This window comes from Trachurus japonicus, chromosome 18, assembly GCF_045865225.1.
Source record: "Trachurus japonicus isolate A0001 chromosome 18, Traja_1.0".
In the NCBI taxonomy this organism is placed as follows: Eukaryota; Metazoa; Chordata; class Actinopteri; order Carangiformes; family Carangidae; genus Trachurus; species Trachurus japonicus.
The window spans coordinates 4,933,231-4,949,375 of NC_140924.1; the positions used below are offsets into that span (position 1 = coordinate 4,933,231).

Sequence of the window (16,145 nt, forward strand, 5' to 3'; positions counted from 1 at the left end):
ATCATTGTGATTTTAGTCATAAATCCATGGACTCACTCTTTCTAGGTTGTTAGTGGTGTAATGTGAAGAATATTGTCTTGGCTGACTTTATTGGATCTTCAATTATGGCTAGAACACCACATTATCTGAATATTAATCCTTTGTGGCCAGTTGATTAGAGATGCACTATCACACTGGTTTTATCAACACGATAGCAGAGTTGACTTAAGTGCTACTTATCGTTAATGTTATGACTTGATCTCACCTCGATAAAAACCTCTTAACTCCACAGTGCGTATTATTATGGGGTAGTCTGTTGTCATGGGAAGTGAATTGTCCCTCCTCGTCCTCCGTAGCCTCGTAGCAGCAGCTGCTGTCAAAGCAAAGCGGTGCTAACGGAGCTGCCGCCGGTTCGTCGGCTCGGCTAAGTTAGCTTAGCTTAGCTTAGCTGGCACCGGTAGAAAAAACAAAACAAAGGGATGGCGGGCGTGCACCCCCAGGTGAGTGAATGAACACGAGTTATTAACCCAGTTATTAACACTCCTATGTGAATTGTCGCGGTTTATACCTTTAAAACAAGGTGTAAATGAAGAGAAACGGCTGCTAGCGGCTCTCTAGCTAGTTACCTAGCTGGTTCAGGTCAGCTGCTGTCTGTCTGTCTGTCTGTCGCTACTCCACCACTGTTTCAACGTGGCAACACAGTCGCGTCATCATCAAACATATGGAACGCTGCCGGCGTTCGAATTTAGAATTTAGAACGTTGGAAGCGGTGGATGGAACGGTTTGTTTTGGTTCTGACCCACATTGGTAGCCTAGTGTGTGTGTGAGTGTGTGTGTCCACTGAGAGCTGCTGCTGCTGCTGCTATTTCTGTCCCCTGTCCCTGTGTTGTTGTTACAGGACGACCTGCTGAAGATGACTCACAGGGAAAACTGGAAGTGAGCACTTTAATGTTTCTTATTTTGTATTTTTTTTTATTACAAATTCTGGAATAGGACATTGAACGCAGCACTTTACCTCTGTTAGTTCATCTGTATCCCACCACACCCCCCTCTATAATATACTGTGTGTGTGTCTGTTTGCAGGGTGCAGCATGAGCGTCTCCACGTGAAGCACCGCGGGCACGAGGCCATGCACGCCGAGATGGTGCTGATCCTCATCGCCACGCTGGTGGTGGCTCAGATCGTCCTGGTGCAGTGGAAGCAGCGGCACCACCGCTCCTACAACGTGGGTGATGCTGCTGGGGACGGAACGGGACACATTTATCACCTCGCACTTCCTCTAAAAACTGTAGTTTGTTCCCCTAAATAACCTCTAAGTGTTAAAGAAGTTCAGTTTCCTGTCATTTACCAACACAAAATCTGTAGAAACACATAGATCAACACTGTGATTTCTGTAGCATTATCACCAGTGTGTGACACAACTGTATAGCACCTTTTAAAGACAGTACTTTGACCATACAGAACAGAGATATGGTCAGAAATAGGTGATTGAAGGAGGATCAAGAATATGAGGGGGAAAAAAAGACAACAGCACATTAATGTAAGCCTATGAACATGAGTTCCAAGTAGTGACATAAGAGAGATTTTTGATCAATGCCAGAGAAGGAGGAGTTGTAGTTTGTCAGTCTTGTATCACTTCAAATAGACTAAAACTAGGTTAAAACTGCTTTCCACTAACCTAAATCCAGTGCAGTCTAATAAAGTCGTGATAAAATAAAACCCTCAGTCCTTCACGAGGTTGTACAGTACCATCCAGTTTTTGTCATTTAAATTTTAAAGAAGCTGCAGTCCAGACTGACACGTATCTAATGTATACGTTGAGTGTATTAAACCACAGCTGTCTGCTCCACAGCTGGTGACTCTGGTCCAGATGTGGGTGGTCCCTCTGTACTTCACCATCAAACTGTACTGGTGGAGGTTCCTGTCCATGTGGGGGATGTTCTCCGTCGTCACCAGCTACGTCATCTTCAGAGCCACTCGCAAGCCGCTGTCCTGCAGGACGCCCAGGTCAGATACTACTCTACTACTCTACTACTCTACTACTACTACTACTCTACTACTCTACTACTCTACTACTACTACTACTGCTTTTGTTAGTTGTTGTCGTCTCCATCAGTCCAGCTTAGGGATGGGAATCGAAAACCGGTTCCTCCGGTTCCAATTTGGATCAATTCCTGGAATCGTGTGCGTGTCTGCTTAACGATTCCCTTATCGATTCCGTTTGGTTCAGAAACTCGCGCATTTGCAAAGAAAACACAAACAAACAACACACGCTGTGTTCGGGTCAGAACAAAGCAAACACGGTGTGGAGGCAGAAGCCTCAGTCTGGGGGTTGAGTGGTGTGACAGCATCGCCTGTCGCATCTAACCCGGCCGACACTGTGTAGTGTGGACACGTGGGCTGCTCTCACGTCAAGAGTTGATGTCGCTGTTTACTGGATTGTTATTTTTGCAGCGTCTCCCCGCCGCGACCCGCTGGGCCGGTGTGTTCCTGGCTTTAGTTGATCAGCTCCAGGTGTTTTACAGCTGTTCTACCTGGAGCCGATGTACACAGCGCCCACAAAGACCCGTTATTCTACCGGACTGAACGATTAATGACGTTGCGTTAAAACCAATCATCATTATAAATGAGGGTGCTTAGTGTTTATATCCACGTGTCACCGTTAGTAAAATAAAGTTAGTGAGGTGTCTGCGTGGAGCGGAGCTGGTGACAGTGACGTTTTCTCATCACTAAACGTGTAAGCCACCTCCGGTCCTCCCTCCCTCACCTCGTGAGGACAGGACAACGTCTCCTGAACAGGCTACATGTCTATTCTTTGTGTTTTTCTCTCTTCGCCTCGTTTCAGGTTTTGCTCGTAGCCACGTGAAATGGTAGCTGCGCCCTGTGTCTTTTCTCTCGCTCACTCCGCATAAAAACGAACGTTATGAAAACAATAACTAGTGAGAAGATACAGATGCGTAAAAACCATGAAATGGAAACATTGTTAAATTCCTCCTGTGATCACAGCTGCCCCACAGCCACAGTGGTCTAGTGTTAACCTGTCCAGGCAGGTCGGTCCTGGAGCCATTAATGCAGTGTTTTCAACCTTGGGGTTGGGACCCCATGTGGGGTCGCCTGCAATTCAAATGGGATCGCCTTAAATGTCTAGTAATTGATAATAAAAAAAATAATAATAATTAAATAAACTAATTAGGTATTTTTCTTTTCTTTTCTTTTCTTTTCTAACACCACATACAATCTTTGTTTGTGATGTCAAAATGGGGTCATGAGCCAAAAAAGGTTGGGAACCACTGCATTAATGCAAACAAACCCATTTCTCTTTTATTCCCTCGTATGTGTATTGTATTATTTGAACTAAGATGAAGTGTGATGATGATGATTTAAATTGACATGCCTGAAATAAACAAATTGATTGATTGATTGATTCCCTCACCCAATGAGAATCGATAAGGAATTGAATCGATCATTGAATCGGAATCGCTAAATTCTTATCAAGTCCCATCCCTCGTCCAGCTGGTGTTGGTTTGTTGCAGCGTTGTGTTGAAGTTGATGTTGGTTCTTGTCGTCTCTCAGGATGGTTTACAAGTGGTTCCTGTTGATCTACAAGCTGAGCTACGCCGTGGGCGTCCTGGGCTACCTGGCCATCATGTTCACCATGTTCGGCTTCAACGTCTTCTTCAGGTCGGCTGCTGCTGCTGACACACACACACACACACACACACACACACTCGATGAGCCAAAAGGTCGTTTGATGAGTCGAAACCTGCAATAAAACGTGAAAAGTACACTGCAAAAACTCAAAATCTTACCAAGAAGAGTTATTTCTAGTTCTAATGTCATTTCTAGTCAAAACTAATCTCATTACATTAAAATAAGACTCCTCACATGAAAAGTGACTTGTTTTTAAACACTTTTTACTTCTTTCAAGCATGTTTTCACTTGAAATAAGTAGAACATTTTGATAGTGGAGCAAGTTTTTCTTTCTTATTACAAATACAAAGAACCTGCTTTCACTGGCAGATTTTTCTACTTATTTCAAGTGAAAATTATAAAAACAAGTTGGTTTTTAGGTGAGGAGTCTTATTTTAAGTGGAAAGAGATTAGTTTTGACTAGAAATGAGACATTTTGACAAGAAATAAGACAAATATTCTTGGTAAGATTTTGAGTTTGTGTACTTGGTTGCTACACTGTGATGTCAGCGCCTTCACAGCAGTTTGGAAAGCTTTCTCCAGATGCTGGATGTGTAAACATGTACAGTGCGTTTATAATCTATAGTTACTAAGACAGGACTGTCTTCTTGTGTGTGTGTGTGTGTGTGTGTATGTGTGTGTGTGTGTATAGGATCAAGGCGGAGGACTCTATGGACGTAGGCGTGATCATGCTGTTCTACGGCCTTTACTACGGCGTCATGGGCAGAGACTTCGCTGAGATCTGTTCCGACTACATGGCTTCTACGATCGGGGTAAAACTCTCACGACTCCTCAACGTTTACGTGCAAAGATATGAACGAATAAGAAGCGTCAAAATGTGTTTTTAGTGTTTTTACACACTACATCCAAATTTACAGCACCCGAAATGATGGGAATTGTAGTGAAAGTATGACAAAGATGAATCGTAATGGGAATGGCTAGTGTGACGTCATGAATCACTTCCGTGTCCAAGCCCCTGTAATGTGCAGAGGGACGAGGTCACAGCTGTTTCCTTCGTCCCCACAGTGACTCCCGACACTTAAACCTGAGCTGCTTCTCTACTGAAAACTAGGGTTGTGAACGATAAACCGATGCGACCAGATATTCGGTTTAACAAGTGAGAGATTCGGCTGTATCGGTAGCAGCCTCCTGAATCGATACAAATTAGCCATGAATTCCTAGATGAATCGGTTGTAGAGTCATGAACCGGTTATCGCTATGGGCTAGAGTGCTTAGCCGTTAGCGGTGTCTTTAATAGCTCATAAATCAATCAACGGGCCACGTATAAACATTTTTTTTCCTGCAAATATCTTTGTTACAACACGATTCGCTAACTGGAGTAGTTTCATGTTGTGTCCAATAACGGAGGGGACGGGGGGTTTAACAGATGACGTCCTGATGTTAGCTTTGCTGCTGCTATTAGCACACTCCCCATCCAGGAGCTGCTCCTGTCTCTGCTGCCTGCTACAGGTAGACAACCTGGTCCGACCTGCGGGTGTTGAACACTGGACCCGACGTGGAAGCATAGACTAGGCTATTAATGAGCGATAACTCTAAACCCGGCTGAAAAAAAGCAGCCGTCTTCGCTGTAATCGCCGCGACCGGCAACTACGTTTCGACGTATATTTTGATATGAGCGTTAGCTGCTGTTAGCCACCGCCTGTAGCTCAGCTAGTTAGCTTCATCGATAAACAAACGTAATACGTAGCAGTCTTGTTGCTAAGGCAACTCCGCTGCCAGCCCCTGGAAGAACCGGTTCTTAGCTCTGACCCAGCAAGGAGTTGGTGCTGAACCAAGAACTGGTGCTGAGCAGGCACTGGCTCCGAACCAGCACCGGAACCAGCTCGGTGGAAAAGGGCTAATTACAAAAACGTTCTCACAGATATTGGTCCATGTCAAAGAATAAATACATTGACATGTGATTTTGTTGTTATTCTCTTTTTCTTCTTTCTTTTTTTTGCCAGTGCTTTAAAGCAACAATGCTTGGGGATATATTTGAAAGAATATTGTAGTACTACTGTAAGATAGTCACTTTCATAGAATTCTTTATTTTATAAAATATCTAGCCTACAACAAATATTAACCGTAGAATCGAATCGTCCTACACTGTATCGAATCGGATCGAATCGGTCTGTATTAAAAGGATATATCGTTTTTGAATCGAATCGTAATCTGTGTATCTAGATTCATATCGAATCGTTTATCACAGAGAGATGTGCAACCCTACTGAAAACCTCTGACAAGTCAAACTTTAGGATGTGTTAGAGGACTGATTCATCTGTCTAACCATCTATGACACCTGAGACGGTAAACACAGCTGATCGATCGAAATGAATCACTGAGTGAATTTACTTGCAGTCATTGAAAACAGCTGCTTCTCGGTCAAAGTCAGACGTGACCTCAAGATTTTATGCAGTTCTGTTCGGTCATACAAGATGTAGCCTACATGCTGACAAAGTCATAGGACAAAGTTAGGCATATGTGCTCGGAGAAAATTGCTTTGTGACTTTCGTCCCATGTTACGTTCATCTTCTCTCTCTCTCTCTCTCTCTTTTTTTTTTACAGTATATATATTTATGCTATATTGTGCATTGAATTCATATACATTAATATATATGTTTATTTATTCATAAATGAAAGCTCCCGCGGTGTTTTTGACCCGGCTCTGCCTGTTGTTTCTATACTGAATATCCTGCGATTGGACACGGAAGTGATGTTTTAGAATGTGATGACGTAGCCTCTAGCCATTCCCATAGCACTTCACAGATATTTGCACTAACTGTATTGAATGAACACACTGTTGTCCTTGTGTGTGTGTGTGTGTTTCCAGTACTACAACAAAGGGGGGATGCCCAGCAGGAGCCTGACCAACGACATCTGTGCCGTGTGTGGTCAGAGGATCCTGGTGGACGTGGAGGAGGAGGGGTTCATAGAAGACACCTACCAGCTGTCCTGTGGACACATGTATCCTTTACTTTATTTGTTTATTTAGTCGGGACAGTACATATTAATGAACAGTGAGTGCTAGAGTACCCACAGTAAATACACCGGATTTAGCACATGCGCTAAATTACATCCGTAGTCCCCAAAACAATACAACAATTAACATAAAAGTCCATAAAGACGGAGGACCAGTAGATAACAGAAAAGGTACATAGTTACAGGGTTGGGCATGATTCTTTAAATTGTAAAAAAAAAAAAATATAATCTATATAGCTGCGATTTAACATGATTCATTGAAATATAAAAATATATATATCTATACAATTGCAATTGACATGATTAATCGAAATATAAAAATATATCTATTAGGGCTGTCAGAGTTAACGCGTTAATCGCGATGAGATTAATTAAAAAATTAACCCGATTAAATTTTTTAATCGCGGTTAATCGCGGCCCATTTTGTCCTCTGTCTGCTGGACTGGAGGACTGGAGTGTGGGACCTCCAGTCCAGTAGGTGGCGGTAAGGCACCTTCAAGTTGGTTGCTACACAAATATACACAGTCTAACATATATCCACAGCTCCATCCATTGATTTTTTGACGGCTTCGTTGTCAACAAATGCACATGGCCATGTATTGATTTTTTTGACGGCATCGGTTGTCAACAAATGCACATGGCCAGGCAGAGACGTAGCAAAGTAAAGGGCAATTTCCACTGGATGAAATTCGTTTCAATTCTGTGTGAGTTTCATGCATCATGTGTTATGATTAGGTAGGCCTACTAGGTCTGGTCTAAAAGTTGTTTGTCTAGAGATTATAACACTTTGGAGTGTTGAAAGTCCAAAGCGCCATATATAATATTTTTAATAGAGATTAATCGCGAGTTAACTATGGAAAAAATGCGATTAATCGCGATTAAAAAAATTAATCGTTTGACAGCCCTAATATCTATACAGATGTGGCTGACATGGTTTGTTGAAATATAAAAATATATATCTATATAGTTGTGTATGTATCCTCCAAGCACTCAGATGAGCTGTTTGCAGACTGTGTCTATATATATGTATATATTTTAAATTATTTTCAGTCTTTCTGCCTTAACTCCCCCTCCTCAACCAGATTCCACGAGTTCTGCATCCGCGGCTGGTGCATTGTGGGTAAGAAGCAGACATGCCCGTACTGCAACGAGAAGGTTGACTTGAAGCGGATGATGAACAACCCGTATCCTTCCATCGTCCCTGAGTTCATTCTCTAAATATAAAGTTGACAAAGGGATAGTTCAACATTTTAACAAATTGGCCCATTGCCAGTTGTGAGCTGCACATTCACCACGCTATGAGATAATAACACAACGTTACCAGACAGAGTTGTTTTAGAGGGAAATGCAGACACTGTTGATGAAAAACTGTCCCTGAAGGCAACGTGCATCAGCTGGTTTTGCATGAATTTCCCTCTAAAACAACTCTGTGTGGTAACGTTGTGTTATTATCTCATAGCGTGGTGAATGTGCAGGCCACAACTTGTCCACCAGAGCGTTGTGGAGTTGTTGGATTGTGTATTTGATGATTTTGATGAGGGAAACCAACAAAGAAATCCCATAATGAGCCTCCGTAGCGTAGCTCTGAGCAGCTCACGGCTCTGCTCCGCCGTTCTAAAAACAGCTTGCACCGACAATTAAAGGTAACGAACCTACTGCTATGACTATAGGGATTACGGCAATGGGCCAATTTGCCAAAATGTTGAACTATCCCTTTTAAACACGTCAAAAATCAGCCATAACGTGTGCAACCAGTTAAATTTTTTACCACAGTACATCACCGTTAAAACGGTCCGTGTCTGGAATCGCTCCTTAACTCCTCCACCTGTCGCCAGCTGGGAAAAGACACACGTCCTCTACGGGCAGCTGCTCGACTGGCTCAGATACCTCGTTGCCTGGCAACCCATCATCATCGGTATCGTCCATGGAATTAACTTCTCACTTGGCCTCGAATAGATGGATCGGCCTCGAGGAGTGACGACGCCGTAGGAAGGTCTGGACGTCAAGTCGAGTGTGAGAGAGACGTTAACGTTTGGCAGCAAAGTGTCAAAGTCAGCGGAGGAAAAGGAAGAGGAAGAGGAACTGACTCGAGCTGCTGCTGCTGCTGTCGTCTTATGTTTCGTCGGTGCTTGTTCTTGGACCGAGCGCTTGCAAAAAAAAAAGAAAAGAAAAGCAAAGTTTGGTTTGGTGCAGGGCGATCTCAGCCGGTCTTTGGGAATACCGTGATCCCAAAGCTGCTGCCAACTAAACTGGAACAGAAACATCGAAGCACAGGTCAAGTATTTCATCTTTTCCAAACAGAAGAAAGACGTGTCCAGTTTGGAACTTGTTGAAACACTGTCTCTTGCATGTCGACCATTGCTTTATTTTGTATTGTCATAAAAATGTTTGGTTTTTTAAATTTTTTTTTTTGTATTATTTTTATTCTTTTCCCGAGCACTGCTCACTGCTGGTCTGGTCTGTCGGCACCACTAATAAGTTTCTACTCCAACTATTTGTTTTACAAGACTTGATCTACATTTTTGAAACGGCCACAGCTCTTTGCACTTCGATTACGACTCTGTCCGGGAGTTGGTGGTACACACACACACAGACACACACACACACACACACACACACACACACACACACACACACACACACACAAAACCTGTTTACATGTCGAGTTTGTTTCTTTGTTTGTTACTTATAGGTTTTTATTTGGGATGTCTGTTTTATAATCTTAATTTGTATGAAGCTAAAGTTGACAGTCAGTGGTCGACTTTTAAGAACCGCCGGCCTGCTAATATACTTGTTGATGATTGTCACTCTCAACTGTCTGGTCAATGCAAAAATGCATTCTGGGATACCGTGCTGTATCCCTCAGTGTTAACGTTAGCTTGGTAATAATAATGGCCTACTTAAAGCAGAAGTAAGCGATCCGGTCGTTTTGGCTAATGCTGCGTTCCAGGCAGGCTTTTGAAACCGTAAATTACAGCTTCAAGTCACGACTTACGACTTTGTAGCGTTCCAGGCAACCCACTCGCGTTTCTCCGACCTGTTTTACCTGTGAAAGTCACTATAACGGCCACTCGTAACTTCTGACCCGTGAACTCGTACCAGATCAAACTGATACAACTTCACAGGTCGGAAAAACATGAGTTACGATGCCGTTCTCTCTCCTCATTGGATAAAAACTGTAGGATACGATAAATGTTTTCTCTTCGGCTCAGAGCAGAGGGACTGACAGACCCGTGTTTCAGACCAAACACTCTATGTAAGTGATTGCTGTCGGAAGATATAACTATTTAAGACTTATATTAACACAAACATATCACTTACTTCTGCTTTAATCATTCATTAATTAGGTCTTATACAGTACACACTCCATAAAGTAAAGCAGGTGAAGTACGTTGTGCCAGATCTGAGTGAACTCTTGCATGTTCTCCATAATGACAGTAGCCACTCTCCAAACTGTCCGTTTTTGTTTTTTTTTTGTTATTTTGTTTTGTTTATCAGATCCATGAAATGTTCTCCCATTCATCAGGAGGAAATCTTTCTTTTGCCAAATCAAGTAGATGTTGCTTTCTTATCAAGACTGCTGCTATTAACTTTATACTGAATAAATCTAACTACAAATGGAAAAAAAAATCTCTGCCTGTCTTTCTGTGTGTCACTTTTAACCCTCTATGGTACGCTGCATTATGATGCCAGTGGGGGAAAAAATGTTTGGAGTGTTTTTATGTCTCAAAATAGAATAAATAAACATAATCTAAAGACATTTTTAAAAATTATTTATTTTTGGAAGTTTTTGGGATTTGTTGCCTGTAGCCAGTCTCTGTAGACTTTCACCTTCACTGGCCTCATCCTCATCCGAATTCTCATTCTCATCTTCCTCATCATCATCATAATAGCCTGATGTTTACTTTGCTGCATCCGAAATCACATTTATTAAGGATAAAAAACAAAATTATGATGGATTATATGTTTTTGAACATTATATTTACACCTAAACACACACTACCATAGTCTCATAATGCAATATTGATTCCATAATGGTCCACTGTCGCCTCAAGGCAACACTGCAATTTTCTATAATGGTACGTTGTTGCTTTCGGGCAACAGGTGCATTTTAACAAGATTCCATTATTTAATAAGTAAATAAATTGCATGTAACTATTAAAAATTTAACTTTACTAATCTATTAGTGTAAATATATATTTTTCCAGATGAAAAGGGGCCAGGAAGTTACTTTCAGACCGTTTTAGTGGAGCGAAATGGCAAACCTGTTTCCTTTGAAAAAGTCTGTAAAAAAGGGTTTCAGTGGCTTCTTGAAAGTCATGTGATAAATTAAAGCATTGTTAGTGGTTCTCTAAGGTCTCCTCTCTTTTTTAAAGTATTACAGCATTAAATGGGATGAATTGTGGAGATGTGACAGGCCAAAAAGTGGTATGTCGCCTGAGGGCAACATGGGACCATAGAGGGTTAAGGTTGACAGTTGGTGGTTCAGTGTAGCCTATATTTGAACCCGCTGATTATGAACAAGCTGTAGCCTCAGGGTAATCTCCGGTCACGGTGGTGGAGTAAATGTCTTATCACACAGCAATGCATCAACTTTGCATGGTCACATCTTAACACTCTGCCAGCAAAGCAGAACAGCACTGTTCTGTCTATCTTCATCTTTGCACCCACTCAGACGTAATAGTTTATTTTAACCACCACACGAGTGAGAAAGTGGCTTGTGTCATGTTCGTGTTCCAAGGATGAGGCCGTGTTGATAGCAAGTAACTTAGTTTAATGTCTCACGTTCTTAACAACATACATGTGGCTCCATGCAGTCTTGCTCTACCCAGTTATATGGTACGGTAAGCTGACTACTAACCAGTACTGCCGCCTAGCGGTCAAACATGTAATAACATCTAATCATAACATCCCCCCTTTTCTAAGGTAAAATGCATTAACATGAATCATCACATTAGCTGTGTCAGTTATTTTAACCATTTCTCATTCAGCATAACTCTGCAACACATAAGCAGTATAAACAGTTTATATCAGATTGCATAACTCATATCTAAGCCAACACTAGACCATTTAGAACACATTCACAACATCAATCAATATACATTTTGTTCAACATCTTTAACATGCATATTGAATTTTCTTTGTTTATAAGTTCAGTCTATCAGGCTTTCTGATTTCTCTTGTGGACCTTCTTAACTCAGGTTCGCTTGGAGTAGGTGTGTGAGAGTCAGTGTTACAGTCCATAGCAGGTGTGGGAGTTACCTGAGATTCACCACAGGTTACACTGAGCTCACCAACAGTCCCTTGAGGAGTCTTTAACAGACTGCGACGATTGCGTCTGAGGAGTTGTCCATCATCAGTTTTCACCGTGTACGATCGTGGAGCAACTTCTTGCAGGACAGTTGCTTTTGTACTCCATCCATCAGCATCCTCAATCCTGACTGTGTCGTTGTTAGTCAGTGGAGGGAGATGCTTGGTTGTTCTGTCATAGAATGACTTTTGCATCATTTTCTGTTGTCGTAGCTTATGTTCAATCTTTGAGTGATTCTTTTGCTTTAATTTGTCATTTTGATGACTCGGCAAAGTTGTTCGTAGCTTCCTCTTCATCAGCAGTTCAGCTGGTGACAGGCCGCACTGAAGAGGTGATGCTCTGTAGCTCAATAAAGCCAGATAGGGATCCGAGTCACTGTCAGCTGCTTTCTTTAGGAGTTGCTTGAGAATGTGAACTCCTTTTTCAGCTTGCCCGTTTGACTGTGCATAGTGTGGGCTTGACGTCACATGCTTGAAATCATATTGCACTGCAAACTTCTGCCATTCTTTGCTGCTGAAGCAGGGGCCATTGTCGCTCACCACGGTGTGTGGGATGCCATGCCTGGCGAAGATAGATTTAGCATGTGTTATGACACAAGTTGATGTTGAGCTTGCTAGTAGCGCCATCTCAGGGAAGTTTGAGTAGTAATCCATTACCACTAAATAGTCTTTACCTCTGAGATGAAACAAGTCCATTCCTACTTTGTGCCATGGTGCTGTTGGCACCTCAGCTACCACCATAGGCTCTTTGCTCTGCTTGTTCCTGTGTTTCTGGCATGTTTCACATTTACTTATAAGTGTTTCAATGTCTTTGTTCAGTCCGGGCCAGAAAACCGTGTCTCTCGCCCTCCTTTTGCACTTTTCAATGCCGAGATGGCCTTCATGTATCCTGTGCAACATGTCCATTCTCAAAGCCCGTGGAATAACAATCCTGCCCTTTTTCAACAGCAGACCATCCACAGTACTAAGCTCACCTCTGACCTGGTAAAATTGTGGACATGAACCAGCTGGCCATCCCTCATCCATGTTCTTCATGACATGCTGTAGCTCAGCATCCGTTGCTGTAGCCTCCGCTATTTGTCTTGACTTTGTGTCCGACACAGGCAGTGTAGCCGACACCATGTTCACGTGACACTGTATGTCCTCGTCCGTCGCACTCACACTGTCCCCTGTAGTTGCTCTGGATAGGGCATCAGCAAGGACTAGGTGTTTACCTGGAGTATATATCAGTTCAAAATCATACCTCTGCATCTTCATCATTAACCGCTGAATCCGTGGAGACATTTCATTCAGATTCTTTTTGATGATGGCAACCAGCGGTCGATGATCAGTTTCGACTGTGAAAGACGGCAGGCCGTACACGTAGCTATGAAACCGCTCCAAACCATACGCCAGTCCCAAACATTCTTTTTCGATCTGAGCGTATCGGCATTCAGTTTTTGTCATAGCCCGAGATGCATAGGCTACCGGTTTCCAGTGCTCACCCTCAGCCTGGAGTAGAACGGCACCAATACCATCTTTGGAAGCATCTGTAGACACTTTTATCCTCTTCGTGTGGTCATAAAATGACAACACAGGTGCTGTGCTCAGTGTGTCCTTGAGTTTTTGCCACTCATGCTCATGTTTCACTGTCCATTTAAACTCACAGTCCCTGTGCAGAAGCTCTCGTATGCATGATGTCTTTGCTGTCAGATTGGGAATGAATTTACCTATGAAATTCACCATCCCCATGATGCGTAGCACCCCTGTCTTGTCTGTGGGCCTTGGCATGTTCTGTATTGCATGTATTTTGTCTTTATCTGGCTCGACACCACGTGCAGACAGCTTGTCTCCCAGGAAGAGGATCTCTTGAACGCCAAACTCACATTTACTCTTGTTGAGTTTCAGTCCATACTTTTGTATGCGTTCCATAACTCTGTTCAGCCTCTCGTTGTGCTCTTGGGCTGTGGAACCCCATATGATGATGTCATCAATGTAGACTCGAACTCCATCCAAGCCCTCAATGATCTGCTCCATCGCTCTGTGAAATATTTCAGGTGCTGACTTGATTCCAAAAGGCAGTCTGAGAAAGCAGTATCTGCCGAAGGGCGTATTAAAGGTACAGTACTTGGTGCTGCTTTCATCCAGTTTCAGCTGCCAGAAGCCTTGTGAGGCGTCAAGCTTTGTGAAGTATTTGGCACCTGACATTTCACTGATGATCTCTTCACGTGTAGGTATTTGATAATGTTCACGCTTTATGCTCTCATTTAAGTCTTTAGGGTCCATACATATTCTCAACTCACCATTCTTTTTCTTTGTGATGACCAGTGAGTTGACCCAGTCTGTAGGCTCATTAACCTTTTTGATCACTCCTAGCATGATCATTCTGTCGAGTTCTTTCTTTAGGCAGTCTTTCAGTGGCGCCGGAACTCTGCGTGCTGCATGCACAACTGGTTGGGCTCCTTCTTTCAACTGTATTTTATATGTGAAGGGCAAAACACCAAAACCCTTGAAAACATCTGAAAAGTTCTGAACAATTGTGTCCATACAGTCAGTTGTTGGGTTTATGGTTGGAACAATGCGATGCACTCTTTTCACAAGCCCCAGTTCTTCACAGGCTCTGTCACCAAGAAGTGATTCACGTCCCTCATTCACAACAAAGAAGAATAGGTGGTGCACTTTTCCTTTAACTGTGACACTCAACCTGCATGTGCCCAAACATTTGATTGGCCGCCCATTGTAGTCTTTCAGTCCAGATTCTTTTCTTTTTATTTGTGGCTTATTTTTCATTGCCTTCACATCACACATGCTTATGAGATTTGCTTTGGCAATCTCATGGTGACTACAGTCCCATTTATCATTAGAGGAGCTATCCACTTATCTTCTGTAGTGACATCATTTACATTGTCTGGCTTATTTATTTGTTCACTTTCACAATTTACCATTCCAACAAAGAACGTGTCACTGAGATCAGGCTCGTCTATTAAGTTTACAGTTTTTTCTTTTTTCCACTCTTTCCGTTTGGAGAAGCATTGTTTAGCAAAATGATTCTTGCCTTGGCAACTGGAGCATTGCTTACCAAACGCTGGACACTGTCTAGGCTTGTGCTGTGAGCCGCAGCGCTTGCAGTTTGTCATCACGTCCTCCTGCTGTGCAGGCCGGGTCTGTGTGCGCCGTCTCCGCTGATACGACACTGCTCCAACCGCTGCCGCGCTGTCGCTCTGCGCCGAGGCGACTGCAGACATCTCGCTGAACGTCCTCACGTGCCTTTGGGACAGCTCACTGGCCTGGCAGATCTTAATGGCTCCTGCCAGCGTCAGCTCCATCTCCCGTAGTAGCCTCTCTCTGACCTTTTTATCCCCCACGCCGTAGACAATCTGGTCCCGGACCATGGAGTCACTCAGCGTTCCGAAGTTGCAGGACTGCGCCTTTAGCCGCAAGTCCGTCAGGAAGCTATCGAAGGGCTCATGCTGCCGCTGTGTACGAGACCGAAACACGTACCTCTCGTACGTCTCGTTCTTCTTCGGAGAACAGTGAGCATCAAACTTGCTAAGCACTACATCCAACTTTTCATTATCTTCAGGACTGTCAAACACGAACGTGTTAAATACTTCTATGGCCTGTGGTCCTGCTATCGTTAGCAGCAGCGCTACCTTTCTTGCCTCCGGCTTTGCCTCGAGTCCCGTAGCAGCAACATAAAGGTGAAACCGCTGTTTGAAGGTGCGCCAGTTCTCGTCGACATTCCCCGTTAGTTTCAAACTTTCCGGTGGTTTTAAATCCATGTCGTTCATTCGAGTTTACTCCTGGTACCATGTCATGTTCGTGTTCCAAGGATGAGGCCGTGTTGATAGCAAGTAACTTAGTTTAATGTCTCACGTTCTTAACAACATACATGTGGCTCCCATAGACTGTAAAAAGAATGGACGTAGCGTCCGTGACGTCACCCATTGGTTTGGGGGAGTCTGTTTTGTGCCGCTACTACGGGGGTTTGAGCCGCGCCATGTTGGATTCTACTTGCCATATTTGGAGCGGTGCGGCCGTTGGCCGGCCGAGAGCCCGCCCACTGGCCTCGTAGCAGCGGTCGCCGGACCTGTCACTCAACGGTTCTGCGCCCTAATTGGCCAGAACTTTAAACCTAATAATAGTAAAACGGTAGAGTTTTAAAAAAATTCACCCCCCTCAGAGTGTGTGCGGGGGTAGAAACTATT

General features: G+C 43.3%; 1 protein-coding gene across 1 annotated transcript; it reads left to right on the forward strand.

Annotated features, from left to right (window-relative positions):
• The first annotated feature begins 352 nt into the window (after positions 1-352).
• Positions 353-8,803, forward strand: rnf175 (ring finger protein 175). The gene is made up of 9 exons (XM_085759577.1): positions 353-479; positions 878-915; positions 1,063-1,204; positions 1,832-1,986; positions 3,553-3,660; positions 4,322-4,442; positions 6,500-6,633; positions 7,731-7,832; positions 8,484-8,803. Exons 1-9 carry the CDS (start codon positions 459-461, stop codon positions 8,602-8,604), a joined length of 942 nt encoding a protein of 313 aa, XP_085615703.1. The 5' UTR covers positions 353-458; the 3' UTR covers positions 8,605-8,803.
• The last annotated feature ends 7,342 nt before the right edge of the window (positions 8,804-16,145 follow it).

What these genes read in the sequence shown, in the direction of transcription:
- rnf175 (XM_085759577.1), top strand. Translation starts at nt 459, where the DNA reads ATGGCGGGCGTGCACCCCCAG. An exon ending in CAGCTGTCCTGTGGACACAT is followed by an intron (nt 6,634 to 7,730) that starts GTATCCTTTACT and finishes CTCCTCAACCAG; the next exon opens with ATTCCACGAGTTCTGCATCC. An exon ending in AAGCGGATGATGAACAACCC is followed by an intron (nt 7,833 to 8,483) that starts GTATCCTTCCAT and finishes ACCTGTCGCCAG; the next exon opens with CTGGGAAAAGACACACGTCC.